General features: G+C 36.1%; 1 protein-coding gene across 5 annotated transcripts in view; it reads right to left on the minus strand.

Moving 5' to 3' along the window:
- Nucleotides 1–1,989: 1,989 nt before the first annotated feature.
- The window catches only part of EMB (embigin), a 67,083-nt gene continuing 52,821 nt past the window's right edge, over nucleotides 1,990–16,251 (minus strand). For 4 of the 5 annotated variants that reach the window (XM_070357469.1, XM_070357468.1, XM_070357471.1 and 1 more), the window contains 4 exons: nucleotides 11,881–12,160; nucleotides 10,862–10,895; nucleotides 8,711–8,765; nucleotides 1,990–8,149 (listed from right to left, as the gene is read on the minus strand). In XM_070357469.1, coding sequence (XP_070213570.1) covers nucleotides 8,132–8,149; nucleotides 8,711–8,765; nucleotides 10,862–10,895; nucleotides 11,881–12,160 — 387 coding nt within the window. In that variant the 3' untranslated portion in view covers nucleotides 1,990–8,131. The remainder of the gene's footprint in view (nucleotides 8,150–8,710; nucleotides 8,766–10,861; nucleotides 10,896–11,880; nucleotides 12,161–16,251) is intronic. The other variant, XM_070357470.1, reaches the window with a different exon arrangement.

The raw sequence follows: 16,251 nt of genomic DNA on the forward strand, positions 1-16,251 counted from the left end.
TAAAAAATCTGCTGTCATTCATTTTTTTCCTCAGTAGGTAAAGTGTTTCCATATTGCTGCTTTCAGGATTGTTTTTTTATTCTTAGTTTTCACAGCATTGATTACAGTGTGTCTTGGCATAGATTTCTTCTTCGGGTTTTTGGTTTGTTATTTACACAGCTTCTTGAATCTGTTGGTTTATGTCACTTGCCAAATTTGTGGAAAGTTTCAGCCATTATTTATTTCTTGGAGTACTTTTTAAGTGCTACTATTTCCGTTTTCCTTCTGGCACTCAAATGACACAAATGTTTGTCTTTTGTCATCATCCCACAGGTCCCTAACTCTCTGTCCATGTTTTTTAGTCTACATTATCCTTGTTGTAGACTGGGTAATTTCTGTTGTTGTCTTCAGTATCACTGATTTGTTCTTCGGTCACCTCCATCTTGCTGTTGAGCTTATCCACTAAGTTTCTTTTAAAATTTCAGTTATTGCATTTTTCAGTTGTGAAATTTCTATCTGGGTTTTCCTTATATCTTCTATTTATTTTCTGATGCTTTCTGTTCATTATTTTTACATTTGTTCATAAATGTTCACTGAAGTGTTTTGATGATGGCTGCTTTAAAATTATCATCATATAATTCTCTTTTCATCTTGATATTAGCATCTGTTGATTGTTTTTTCTTATTCAAAGAGAGATGTTCATGATTTATATAATAACAAGTGAGGTTTTTATTGAAATTTGGATTCTTTAGGTACTGTGAGACACTTTAGTGGGGAAAGATTACTGATTACTCATTACTGTCAGGAAGTCGGAACTGTGAATTCTTTTGCCTTCACTGACATCTAAGGAAGGAGGGGTACCTTGTTCCTCTAGGATGGAAGTGAGATTTCAGCCTTCCACTAGGAGTGAGAGGGGGGCCTTGTTACCCTTCCCGGTGTTACCCCCCCAGGTGGGGTAAACGTCTCCCCACTCAGCTTTTTGTGCCGGTTGTGGGGGTGGGGCCACAGTGGTAGTGTTTGGCTGGAGTAGAACAGTTACTATCTAAATGTTTTTCTGCCTTACTAGATTATTTCTTTCATGGGAGAGAGTTTCCTGGATCTGAACTCACTGGTATTTCCAGGCTGTTGGCTTCTGTAGCACCTAGTCTGGAATATATGAGGCAACAAGAAAAAATCAGGAATCTTATTGGTGTGTCATACCTTGTGTCCCAAAGTTCCTAGTTGGTCTGCATTCTTCTCTTCACATTTCAGAATATTTTTCTGGTTTTTTAACAAGGCAAAATGTTGTTAGCTATATTTAGGGAGCAGAATAGGGGGAAATATGTCAACTACATCTTTCCAGAAGTGGATCTCCCCAATCATTGTTTGTTTAATCTAGTCATTACCCAAATACAGTCACTCACCCCCTTTAAATTGACCTAAAATGCTTTACAACACAAACATTTATTAGCCATTAGCCATTTTAATATGTGTATATAATTCAGTTGAGTCAAATATAATATATAGTGAAATATGCTATTATCCTCCCTAATGAGTTTTTCTTTTTGCCTTGACTGTTAAAATGCTCTATTTGGAATATTGATTCTCTTTTGTAGCAGTAGACATTTTTGTAGATTACAAATTTTGAAATATTTTGTAACCAGTTTTACCAAAATCAATTGAAAATGACACTGCAATGTTGAAAAAAAAATTTGTGCAGGACAAACAAATATGTCCTATACATTAATTTCATTTAAATGTCCGTTTATGTCAAGGCCACTGTTGTCTTTTTTATTTCTAAATATATCTTGTTATGTTTTGAAAATTCCTTTCCAACTTCCTATTTGATGTGTTAAAATACAGATTCCCAGCTGTAGGTACACTTTTTTTTGCTGGGCTTGGGAAGGATGAATTGTTTTACAAGACTTGAATCTCCTGTGTGTATAATTTAAAAAGTCAGTGTTTTCTATTATCTAGTGCCTTTAAATTCACATTTAAATAATTAAAAATTTAAAATACATTCTATAATGCTTAAATTTTTAATCCAGAGTACATTTTATTGAATTTAATTACATATTAGGCATATCCTTTGAGTTAACACAACAAAAAAACTTTAAACATTCTAATACAAACATTTTCTGTACTGTTTACATAATGCAGAATGGCGTTAGTGAGAATTTAGACATACATGTTAAAAAAAGAAAACCACAATTATTTGAAAATATGTTGTAATAAATCCACGGTGCTTGGTTTTTTTTTTTTTAGTAAAATTTATGGGCAAATTTCTATCTTAAAAGACACAAAAGCAGTTCACGTAATCATACTGTGTGATATTTTTGTAGCATTATGTACCATTACAGTTAATTACAAATACTATTAAGTCTAATATTTTCATTTGTTTATCAAATAATCTTTAAAAAATAATTTGTGCTAATTATATTCTGAAGTAAATTACAAATTAAATAGCAGAATCAATTTTTATGAATAAAAGTGCTTAAACATAATAGATAACACACCAAATAATACAAGGACTTTAACCAATACCATAAACAAATTTCACTAGCTTTCTCCCATTTGGGACATGAGAAATGAAGAAATAGGTGTTATAGGTTAATCACATGATCAAAAGTAATTTTGACAATATTAGTCATGAGTGAGCTTCACTGATTTCAAAAATAAATTTTATTATAAAGGCATAATCAGGCATTCCTGACTTATTGAGAATCATATGGATATTATCATTATGACACATTAATCATGAAGATAAGCAAATCCAAAGAATTGTCCAGTTCATTTCACAGGCCATCAAAAATACAACTTTGCTTCCTAGCTTCTCTTACAACTTGTGAATCACATTTTTGAATGCTGATACATTTACAGTACTGCTGAAAAGTAATAAATCTTTAAGATTACTAAATTGTCTCATAGGCATCTCACCTGGCATTTACTAAGGATAGTTCTTTCCCTGAAGGTGAATTTCCAAGTGTTTATTATTCAGACTTAAGATGTTACTGCTGTGCCTAGGCTAGATTATCCATTCAATTCTTTGCTCCTACCTACAGGTAAAAATGTGACTTACCATCTGTTTTCCATTTGTCCTTATAAAATTATAAATAGAACTTTCTTTCATTCTCATTGTTTGGATGATAAATTTTATGGTCACACTAGTTATTGAGAAGTAAAATTAGGGAAAAAAATAAAGACTCCAAACAAGCAAAAATATATTGATTCCTTAGCACCACTGCAGGGATAGCATAAATATGCCACAGCATAGGTTCTATAAGCCTTAAGAATAAAATTATGGAACTTATTATATAACTAACCATCTAAAGGAGTCAAATTTTTTTTAAAAAAAGACAGTTTATAGATAATAGCCTGATTTTTCTAAGACTCTCCTTAGTAGAAGGCCAAAGGTGTTCACCATAGTTGTTTAACCTAGACTCATTACGGAGAACTCCTTGGATTTCAATTCCCAGCTCCAAATACTTAATCTCTCAAGCTTGTTTCCTCATGTATAACACAATATGTAATAGTTTCTATAGCATAAGATGATGTGGAAATTAAATGAGATAAAACATTTCAAAGTATTTAGCGCAGTACCTGTCACATGCCAAGCACTCAACAAATGTGAGTCATTACTATTTAACAATACGATATACCATCAATAAAGAAATCAGTTCATAAGCTGCACATGTAACTGACCTTCCAGATATACTGTAAATATATTCCTAAATATCATGTGAAAGAAATACACAGAGAGTTCCAGTTTTCTTTATATCTCTGCTAGAGAAGATAAATTCAGTTAATCAAAATCAAAGTAGATAATATACATATATACAATTTAAGATTCCAAAATAATTGAGTCATTCATCTATTTTTCATTCATTCAATAAATATTAATTCAGAGAAAGCTATAATAGGTCAGTGTGCCTTTTAATTAATACTAGAACACACACTTTTGAACTTGCTCCCACCTAAAAATGTTAATCGGAAGTACCTAATTCATTGCAAAACTTGTTCCATTAGAGAAGATTCATTTTCTATAAAGAAGTAGATTCAGTAAATAATTTTGCATAAATCTACTTCAATGCCTCAAAGATGAAAATCCAGGGAGTATGTGAGCAGAACTGACATTTCTTTTTTTATGTATCTGATTATCAAATACAAACTTACAGAGACCAAAGTAAAGATAAACTTACAGGGACCAAAACTAAACAATGAAAGCTTTCTAAAAAATATATTTAAGATAAAGTTTTGAATTGGATTCTGAGATATTCTAAGGTACTATGAGGTATTGGCAGGGAGGAGGAATGAGAAAGTTAGTGGAGTGGACACTAATATCTACAGTGCCATGCAGAGAACTACAATTGCTAAAATTCTTTACATATATATAAAGTCAACACATTACCATACTGAAATAAAGGAGAAAAATAAGGTTAACATTTGTACTGCTAATAAAAGATAAAGGACAATGGGAATTTAGATAAGTTGAAAGCAACATACCCTGTATAATAGTTTAGGAGTCACAACTCTTTTTGCTCATTAGATTATTACACATTATTAAAATTCGACAGAAGTTTTTATTATATTGCTACTGTTTTTCAAAGAAGTGGAAGCAAACACTGAAGTTACAAAGGACTGGTTTATCTCTGTTAAAATATTTTGTTTCACTTCTGATGTCACAATTTAGATTCTTCTTCTTTTTTTTTTTAATTTAATTTTATTTTTTACCTTTACAATATTGTATTGGTTTTGCCATATATAGAAATGAATCCGCCACAGGTATACATGTGTTCCCCATCCTGAACCCTCCACCCTCCTCCCTCCCCATACCATCCCTCTGGGTCGTCCCAGTGCACCAGCCCCAAGCATCCAGTATCATGCATTGAACCTGGACTTCTAAAAATAAGTATAAATTTATAAAATTTTATTTTCACCTATACATTTATCCATTCACTACACACCCATGACATCTACAATGTACCTTCTCTGTGGTAGGTATGGGACAAGCAAATAAAATCAGAATCCAGGAAGGAGACACATAAAAGCATATGTATAATACAGGTAAATAAGCACAAAAAATGTGGAGTTATTTGAGCACATATGATGGTACAGAGTCAACTGGGAATGAGGGATCTGCCAGGAAGTAACATCAGATTCAAGTCTTGAAGGCTAAACTTGAGTTCATCAAAGGGAGGCACACAGTGGGCAGCACTCTGGATAGACTCTCTCTTTGTCAAGGCTAAATCAAGACAGTGAAGAAAGATTAGTGACTTGGAAAACTGCAGCATTAAGATATGGCAAAGGGGAGCCTAAAGAGGTCTGTCATGAGAACTGGCACATTATGCTCCATAGTGAGATTTGTGTTTTAGAAATATGGCCTGGCATCAATGCTAAAGGGGCATCTCAGGTGGTTCAGTGGTAAAGAACCTGCCTGCCAAGGCAGGAGATGTGGGTTCAATCCCTGAGGTGGAAAGATCCTCTGGAGAAGGAAATGGCAACCCACTCCAGTATTCTTGCCTGGAAAATCCCATGGACATAGGAGCCTGGTAGGCTACAGTCCATGGCGTTGCAAAGAGTTGGACATGACCGAGCAATTAAGTGCACACACACACACACAAAGCAATGCAAAAAATGGATTAACAGTAGATGAGGCTGATGTAGGAAAATCAAGACCTTAGCTGTTGCAGCTGGTGAGCATGGAGGTAGGGGAGGCAATGAGTGGATTGATGAGCTGTTAAAGAGGACAAAGGAACAGAGATTCATGACTAATAAATATTAGTTAATAGAGGAAAAGAAAATGGCACAGTGAACTTTATTAGGTCTTGGCCTGGGTAACTGGATGCTAAGAAAAAAAAAAAAGAGAGAAAAAGACTACAAAGTGAAGATTTACATTAGAGCATAAACTGAATATGAAAATATCTGGGAATTTAAGACATCATTAAATCTACTTAATATGCAGCAAAACTGTTAGCTGGAAAGATGAAGAGAATTCCCAAGGTGTCTAATATATATAAACGTGGCGTAATTTTCCTACTTCAGCTTTTCTGCTTGCTCTGTATTTTTAGTCAATTTACAATTGGTCATTTTTAGTTAATCCATTCATGATGTTAACCATGAGGTTACTTAATGGAAGCATTCCATTTTTTAACCTAACAGTGGTGAAATAATTTTCTGGAGGTTCCCCAGAGAGACTCTGAAAAGTCAAAATTCAACTTTAATTTCCTTTAATTTCCTGAGTACCTTTTCTGCTTAAAGTTACTGAACTTAATTTTCTTTGCTAGGAAAAATAGCAAACACTGACACTTAAAATTTCAATCTACTACATAAATATTTCAGATTATTTTACATTGGGACAGCAATTTTTCTGCCTGAGAACCATTTTAGTCTAAATAATGGTAGTAAAATAGAAGAGTACATACTGCATACGAGCTACAAATTGTATGGGGATTTGTATATATCTAGTCACAAATGCATTTGAATTGGATTTAGTCAAAAAGCGGGTCTGACTAATTTTTCATTGAATTCAAATTGTTCAGATTAACTAAGTGAACTGCTTGGGTGCCATCATATAGATACCACCCAATATCATTTGGTCAAATTAATAATTAACTAAACCAAAACAAATGCCTGGCTCGTGGCTCTGAGACAAGAATATGATGAAACCTGCCATTACTTAAATGATGTAGTCTATTCAGTAAAACTTTTGTGGGTAGTTCACACGTTTTATGCCCCACAGTGCTGCAACAAACAGAGAAGCTTCCAAGTCACACTTCATGTGTATTATTCATACTATTTAACATTAGTTAAGATGCCATATAAAGCATAATTTTTCACTATCTCAATTTTATTATAATTTTTTCACCCAGAATATCATACAAATTTCTGTAAAGTATTTTTTTCAAATAATTGAACTTCTCTTTTTCAAGCATTAGTCCCCTTTGTCACCAAGACCGTGGGTCTTCACCACCATCCCAAACCCTCCCTCTTTGCCTGTAATTGTTCTGATCCCTGCTGCACTGTGAGCTGGGGGACAGCGGACTCATAAGCACCAAGGATCCCCCAGCAGGATTCACATATTGTCTTCAACCTAACCTAGTATCCTGCTGTATGATACCAATATTCCATTCAAAGCCACTGACAACCTTTCATGGCTATTCAGATTTCAATCAACTTGGTTACACTGAGTTTTATAAAATAATTTAGTTATACACACAATAGAAAGCCTAAGGCACTGTCAACAACATAGAACAACTCTAACACTTCTTGATTTCAGACAAAGACATTAGTATTAGAAACCACTAACGACGCTTTTTGAGATATTTAGCCAGCCATGGATACCACCATGAAACACAGAAGCATGTCTATAGCAGTGAGACATCATGTCTATGTGAACCTTAGTCCTACAACATCAACAACAGCTGTAACTTAAGAAATCCAAAACCCACAGCTTAAAATAAAAAATGCTCTCTAGGAAGTCTAAGAATCACTTTAGCTTAATGTGGGAAAACAGTGGAGATGAGTGGAATGAGACTGAGAAACTTGCTTCTGTGGAGACGGAGATGGGCAAGTGTGCGGTTTTATTTCTTTGCCTTCAACCAATGTTTTCATAGGAAAAGTATGTTTTCCTTGTGGTGACTGCACAGTAACCACCATTAACAAAGGTAGACAGTGCTGATTTCCCCATGATGACACTTCTTTTCAATATGACTGAAGAATGAACTTTACATGAAATTATTACAAACACTTCTACACCTAGTAAACATGACTGGGAAAAAAACCTTTTTAAGACAAATGGCAAAGCTTTGTTTTTAATGAATTCTTTGGTTATAAACAGGTCTAGAGTGACATTCACTCTGTGTACTGTTTGGTTTTGCTGGTGTCTATTCTGCGTGTCCCTTAAGGACTGGAATGAAATTAATTATCCTGGGTTATAGCTCATAGCACATACTTAATACAATTTACCTTGCTTTAGTGTAAAATACAGAATGAAAATATATTTGTAGATCTGAAATTGCATATAGTATTTACAAAGCTACTACTGAGCATTTTACATAAACTTTTCATCCTTTTAAAAGTAAAAAATCACACGTTCTTAACAGGAAGCAGAAATAAAGCTGAAATGCAAACTCTTTGTACATCTTCCTGTGACTCTTGACATGATGTTTGTCACTCACTGGCCCACGGATTCCTGAGTTACATAAAGCATAATGAAGCATAATTAGCACATCCTGGTTATTCTGTAACAACTTATTATTATTTTAGCAAAGCAAAAATTTCTGGAAGGAGGTGATCCAAAATTGCTAAACCAAACAGTTCCTACTCAAGAGAAAAATGATGAAATATGGAAATTGTGATCCTCATCAGTAAAGAAAATAAACCAATATTGATTCATTCACAGACTAGATGTATAGGAATATATGAGAATAAAATAGGAGAATCCAGAAAAATAGAGAGAGAAAAAAATAAGACTACATAAAAAGTTATAAAATAACTTGGCCTATGGTGACATAAGAAAAAACAGACATCTACAATGCAACTGATTCACTTTTAGATTGGTTGTTACATGTTCTCTGGTGGAAAAAGGATGCCATTTATTTATTGTGTAATGAGTATATTCCCCTATAATATCCAAGCACATAGTGAATGTCTAGGTCTTTTATGAAACTAAAAAAAAAGGAGATGGATTAACAGGCTGTGCATATTGAATTTTACATTTTATTTAGAAGGGAAGCATTTGGAAGCAACTTACATTTTTTCTGTGCCTAGGGCCACTATTTTCTATACCATTGCTGTCATCCAATTTCCTGTATAGAAAACAAAAAAGAAAATTACTATATGTTTACACAGCATCAGACTAAGTCAGTACACCATCTATATCATGGCCATCAAGTTAAAATATGAGGTCAACAGAGACAGGATTTATTCTTGCTAAAAATGGTGTTTTACTCATAATGTTGATTTTATTTGCATGCCATTGCTTGGAGAGGAACCAATGCCACAGATGAATGACAAAGGCTTGTTTATTTTATGCAGAGAGAATTGCTTTTCCCCAAGCATGAGTGAAGGTTTCAGTATATGGCCTAACGTATGTTGCTTTGACCCATCAAGATAATAGCCAATCTGGAGGTCAGCCAGTACATAGATAAAGGTGCTATAATCCAACATATTTATACACTGAATTAGAGGTTAAGCATGGCTCTTTGTCTCCTCAAAGTGCATCAGAATAAGACCACAACATGGGCTCCAGATTCTTAAGACAAGAAAGACTAAACTAGGTTACAAGGGTACATAATTAATACCCTTCTAGATCTTATGGGCAGGCTTGAGCTTGTTAAACTAGTCTCACCAGATAATAAATTGAACCATATAATCAGTTACATCAAAACTGGGAGAAGAAGTTGTAGGTAAAATTGTGTGGATTAAATATCTTGGTGGGTCAGATAAATGAATGAGCTCTTCATTGAACTGACTAGCTTGTTATACTCTTAGAATTATTTTTAAAAGTCATTTTAAAGTCATTCATTCTGTGAATAGCTGGTATCTAAACACATATATAAGCATCAAATACAAAATATATTGATAAACACTATTCTCTTTAAAGACAAATTTATCTCCTAAACTAAAAATTCTAAAAAAAGCATTGCTAAAAGGCTTCTCTACAGGAGTCCATGTGCCCTTCATACTTGAATTAAATCTAAAGATACTAACAAAACCTAAAGATGAGAAATGTGACTTGCAGGGGAATGGAGGGGAACACTGTGGAGGCTGAGCTGGGAGAACAAAAGAATCCAGGCAAGGGTATAATTGTTTCAAATATCTGAATAACCATCATGTTTTTCATGATTCCAAGTGTAAGAAAGGTAATCAGCACATGCAAACCAGAAAGATAAAATGTTCAAATTAATATGAACAAGTTCTCCAGAAAGAGGTTCACATCCTTTTCAATCATAAAAGTCTGATTCTAAGATTAACATTTTTTTTTCCTTATCTGGGGTTATGGAACTCCTGATATAATTATTTTATGCCCTTACTTTAGAAGCTTTGTCCTGTTGATTTGAGTGAACTTAGTAAAAATAACTATTTGAAAAATGTCTATGAATATACACATGACAACCATCCGCTCTAGTCTTGCTATTTAACTGTGGTTATAGCGCTTACACCTCAGAGCTCGTCTTGACTGATAAAGATAAATTGCAAGTGTCCGTTTGGGTTGGTAATAGTTGCTCAGGCTTCCCTTTTCCTAGGTTTCCTTTGGCTGCTTTACTCTGGTCTCATTTTCCAGACCCTGGCTCTATTACTTGAACTTCAAACCCAGTTTTGGGCAATTCCCTCAGCCCAGCAGAGCTGGGCGCCGCTCTCAGTTCCCTGGCATGGTGGAACCAACAACTCCCACTGTCACCAAACCAAATGACACCACTGGTCATTTTCTTTCTAGTTCTCCTCCTGCTCAGCTCAACTCTAAACAAAGGGGGCTGTAAAAGAAATAGTGACACAATTTGTGTTCTCAGAAAAATAATAACAAATAGAATCCTAGGTCAATGCTTTTCAACATGACAGAGAATCAGAATCAGTGATGGATACTTTAAAGAAATATAGATGCTCAGGCATAGAAGGCATTCAATAACCAAAGCTTATGCTAAGCACTTTTACACAGAGAAAATCATTTAATCCTGAAACCTTATGTGGTAATGTCATTAAACCCATTTTGTTGAAGAGAAAACAAGTACAGCGAGGTGTTGCAGACAGTAAATGCCACTCTTCACCACAAATGGACATGTGCAGAAAATAACACACAATATACTCTTGTACCTTTTTTCTCTAACTGCAAACATTTTATTTAATTTCATATTTATCTGTATTTTATTCAAGGGAAAATTATTCTATAAAAAATAATACTTACAGCTGTTCACCTTGTTCAAATTCTTTCCCATCATCTGTATAACAAAAGAAGAACTTAACTGTTAGGCTGGTTTATTATTTTTGTAGAACATATATGCGCAATTCTACTTTCCCCTGACTTCTACATCCCTGACTGCCCACGCTGCTCTGCAACGAGAGGGGACAGCTGCACATCCGTCATGTCCACTCCTTCCCTGCTCCCCTGACTTGCTGCTTTGATCAAGCAAAACATTGGCTTCCCTGATGGCTCAGCACATAAGGAATCAACCTGCAATGCAGGAGACTCGGAAGACACGGGTTCAGTCCCTGGGTGGGGAAGATCCCCAGGAAAAGGAAATGGCAATATGCTCCAGTATTCTTGCCTGGAAAATGCCATAGACAGAGGAACCTGGCTGGTGACAGTCCATGGGTACATGCTGAGGTATAACCGACAAGAATTGATCAAGCCTCGTCTAGTGCCTGGGATCATCAAAAACAGGACTGACTGACTTGTAATGATTGAAGTTACTAAATAGCACAAAATAGGAAAAAATACAGAATGCAAGATAAATTTTCCTAGGGGGCCAGTGGTTTCTCAGTCTGTAAACCATTAGGAACAGGCTATGAAAACAGATCTGGCAGGCAATGTCTCTTTTATGAGAATTCAAAAATGTTTGATAATACATTTTTAAAAACGAGTTATCTAAGTGGAAGAATAATTGTTTATCTTTGAGATCTTTTCTATTAAGTTACCACAGAATTTTCTAATATTCTAGTACCAAAGCATGTTATCACTTAATTGGTGTGTTGGTACCAGTAACACCAAAGAAAGGGGGACAAAAGGCATATTTTAACACTAAGCTTTTTAGGAAGTTGAGAAAAGAAGTCCATCAATATAAGCTCCTAGCTCACAGTTATCACTGATATTAACATAAATACCACTACAAATAACACAAGTTAGGTTTTTTCCCCAAAACTCTAAAGCCACTGTAATGTAGTAAGCCATAACATGAGAATATTATCTAAAAAAAGAAATCTTACCTGAGGGCTTCTTTTTCTTTTGAGTATACATTTCAAAAAGCAGAATAGCAGCCACTAAGAGAACAACCTCAGCAGCTATTGCACAAAATACTTTAAGGGGAACCAAATAGCTGAGCACGACGAGTTTAACGTGTCCTTCACTCTCCCCTAACTCGAATATTGCATGGCACAAGTAAGTTCCCTGATCGTCCTCTGAAAGTTGGGTTATCTTGAGCCTTGTTTCATTAGCATGTTTTCCACTGATCACATACTTATCATTCACTGGAACACCAATAGGAACCTAATATAAGGAGACATTAAAATTCATTCCTGTTATATTCCATAAAAAAATATATGTCCTGAATGATCTAGTTTTGAGTGAAAGCTATAAGACAGTACCAAGAAAACAGCTTAGTAGCAAAAGGGCATATTGAAATTTGTGAGAAGTTATATGTAACAGCCTTGTCTAACTCAATGAAACTATGAGCCATGCTGTGTAGGACCTCCCAAGATGGACGGGTCATGGTGTAGAGTTCTGACAAAACGTGGTCCACTGGAGAAGGGAATGGCAAAACACTTCAGTATTCTTGCCTTGAGAACCCCATGAACAGTATGAAAAGGCAAGAAGATAGGACACTGAAAGATGAACCCCTCAGGTCGGTAGGTGCCAAATATTCTACTGGAGATCAGTGGAGAAATAATTCCAAAAAGAATGAAGGGACGGAGCCAAAGCAAAAACAACACCCAATTGCAGATGTGGTGGGTAATGGAAGTAAAATCCGATGCTGTAAAGAACAATATTACACAGGAAATGGGAATGTTAGGTCCATGAATCAAGGCAAATTGGAAGTGGCCAAACAGGAGATGGCAAGAGTGAACATCGACATTTTAGGTATCAGTGAACTCAAATGGACTGCAATGGGTGAATTTAACTCAGATGACCATGATATCTACTACTGTGGACAAGAATCCCTTAGGAGAAATGGAGTAGCCATCATAGTATACAAAACAGTCTGGAATGCGGTACTTGGATGCAGTCACAAAAATAACAGAATGATCTCTGTTCATTTCCAAGGCAAACCATTCAATATCACAGTAATCCAAGTCTATGCCCTGACCAGTAATGCTGAAGAAGCTGAAGTTGAATGGTTCTATGAAGACCTACAAGACCTTCTATAACTAACACGCAAAAAAGAGGTCCATTTCATTATAGGTGACTGGAATGCAATAGTAGGAAATCAAGAAATACCTGGAGTAACAGGCAAATTTGGCCTTGGAATACGGAATGAAGCAGGGCAAAGGTTAACAGAGTTTTGCCAAAGAACACAATGTCATGGCAAACACCCTCTTCCAACAACACAAGAGAATTCTCTATACATGGACATCACCAGATGGTCAATACTGAAATCAGATTGACTATATTATCTGCAGCCAAAGATGGAGAAGCTCTACACAGTCAGCAAAAACAAGACCGGGAGCTGACTGCGGCTCAGATCATGAACTCCTCATTGCCAAATTCAGACTTAAAGAAAGCAGGGAAAATCACTAGACCATTCAGGTATGACCTGAATCAAATCCCTTACAATTTTACAGTAGAAATGACAAATAGATTTAAGGGATTAGATCTGATAGAGTGCCTGAAGAACTATGGATGGAGGTTCATGACACTGTACAGGAGGCAGTGGTCAAGACCATCCCCAAGAATAAGAAATGCAAAAAGGCAAAATGGTTGTCTGAGCAGGCCTTAAAAATAGCTGTAAAAAGAAGAGAAGCTAAAAGCAAAGGAGAAAAGGAAAAACATACCCATTTGAATGCAGAGTTCCAAACAGCAAGGAGAGATAAGTAAGCCTTCCTAAGTAATCAGTGCAAAGAAACAGAGGAAAACAACAGAATGGGAAAGACAGAGATCTCTTCAAGAAAATTAGAGATGCCAAGAGAAAATTTCATGCAAAGATGGGCACAATAAAGAACAGAAATGGTATGGACCTAACAGAAGCAGAAGATATTAAGAAGAGGTGGAAAGAACACAGAAGAATTAGACAAAAAAGATCTTCATGACCCAGATAACCACGATGGTGTGATCACTCACTTACAGCCAGAAATCCTGGAATGCAAAGTCAGGGGGCCTTAGGAAGCATCAGTAGAAAAAAGCTAGTGGAGGTGAAGGAATTCCAGTTGAGCTATTTCAAATCTTAAAAGACGATGCTGTAAAAATGCTACACTCAATATGCGAGCAAATTTGGAAAACTCAGCAGTGGCCACAGGACTGGAAAAGGCCAGTTTTCATTCCAATCCTAAAGAAAGGCAATGCCAAAGAATGTTCAAACTACCATACAATTGCATTCATCTCACACGCAGGCAAAATAATGCTCAAAATTCTCCAAGTCAGGCTTCAACAATACTTGCACTGTGAACTTATTGATGTTCAAGCTGGATTTAGAAAAGGCAGAGGAACCAGAGATCAAATTGCCAACATCCATTGGATCATAAAAAAAAAAGCAAGAGTTCCAGAAAAACATGTACTTCTGCTTTATTGACTATGCCAAAGCCTTTGACTGTGTGGATCACAACAACCTGTGAAAAATTCTTCAAAAGATGGGAATACCAGACCACCTTACCTGCTCTTGAGAAATATGTATGCAGGTCAAGAAGAAACTCTTAGAACCAGACATGGAACAACAGACTGGTTCCAAATCGGGAAAGGAGTACGTCAAGGCTGTATATTGTCACCCTGCTTATTTAACTTATATGCAGAGTACATCATGAGAAATGGTGGACTGGATGAAGCACAAGCTGGAATTAAGATTGCCAGGAGGAATATCTACAACCTCAGATATGCAGATAACACCACCCTTATGGCAGAAAGTAAAGAAGAACCAAAGAGCCTCTTGATGAAAGTTAAAGAGGAGTGAAAAAGTTGGCTCAACATTCAGAAAACTAAGATCATGGCATCCAGTTCCATCACTTCATGGCAAATAGATGGGGAAACAATGCAAATAGTAAGAGACTTTATTTGGGGGGGGCTCCAAAATCACTGCCAATGCTGACTGCAGCCATGAAATTAAAAGACGCTTGCTCCTTGGAAGAAAAGCTATGAACAACCTAAACAGCATATTAAAAAGCAGAGACATTACTTTGCCAACAATGGTCCACTTTTTCAAAGCTATGGTTTTTCCTGTGGTCATGTATGGATGTGAGAGTTGACTATAAAGAAAGCTGAGCACCAAAGAACTGATGCTTTAGAACTGTGGTGTTGGAGAAGACTCTTGAGAGTCCCTTTTGGACTGCAAGGAGATTCAACCTGTCCATCCTAAAGAGATCAGTCCTGAATATTCATTGAAAGGACTGATGCTGAAGCTGAAACTCCAATATTTTGGCCACCTCATACAAAGAACTGACTCATCTGAAAGACCCTGACGCTGGCAAAGATTGAAGGCAGGAGGAGAAGGGGACAACAGAGGATGAGATGGTTGAATGCCACCACTGACTCAATGGACAGGAGTTTGAGTAAGCTCTGGGAGTTGGTGATGACAGGGATGCCTGGCGTGCTGTAGTCCATGGGGTCCCAAAGAATCAGACACCATTGAGCAACTGAACCGAATTGAACTGATACATAACATAGCTCAATTCCAATCAGAGTTTGACCTTTCGGAGGTAGCAAACAAAGGAAAAGGATACTTTGCTTTAAGTGCTTAGCACTGAGTGTTTGAAACTACAGCATGCAAGTCATCATGGGTAAATAGTCTATTGAAAGTAGACATACAGGAAAATTCCATCCATCCAGGTTTCATGTTAGAATACATGACTAGTTGTTCAAAGTACTTCCTCCTTCACAAGTGCAGGCATACATTCATTAAATCAACTATTAAGTTAATAAAGCTATTAAACTGATCATTTCTATTAAGGAAGCTCCCTGGTTCTTGACCCTGGGAGTTCCTCAGACTGGAACGGAAATCTTCAGGCCTTTGAAGCTGATGTAGAAGGACTAGCAGACCTTCCTGTGAGCCTGGTAAGCAAGGTGGTCTGTATACTTTCTGTCTTTTCAAAGCTGAAATTCTCTGTCTTTCAATCAAGTCGGTTTCTGGAATTCACTGGGTTTTCTTCAGTCTTTTAAGATCCATACCAAGCTATTTGGGGGCTGATTTATTTAATTACTTAAATTAAATTTTATTCTTAGGCCATTTGCTGCCTTCATTGCTCTATCATTCAACTGCAGTGATCAATAAATGCTAATCTGAATACAAGTATTCTTGGAGATTATCTGATGAAGAACTGTGAGTTTATTATTTGCCAAAAATTATATCAACCTGGCTCTCTGTGCACAGCATTGCCTGTGATCTTGTTACAAAGGTACTCTCTAACTCAGGGCTGATAAATCAAAGCACCTCATGT

Source organism: Bos mutus, chromosome 20 (assembly GCF_027580195.1).
Source record: "Bos mutus isolate GX-2022 chromosome 20, NWIPB_WYAK_1.1, whole genome shotgun sequence".
Lineage (NCBI taxonomy): Eukaryota > Metazoa > Chordata > Mammalia > Artiodactyla > Bovidae > Bos > Bos mutus.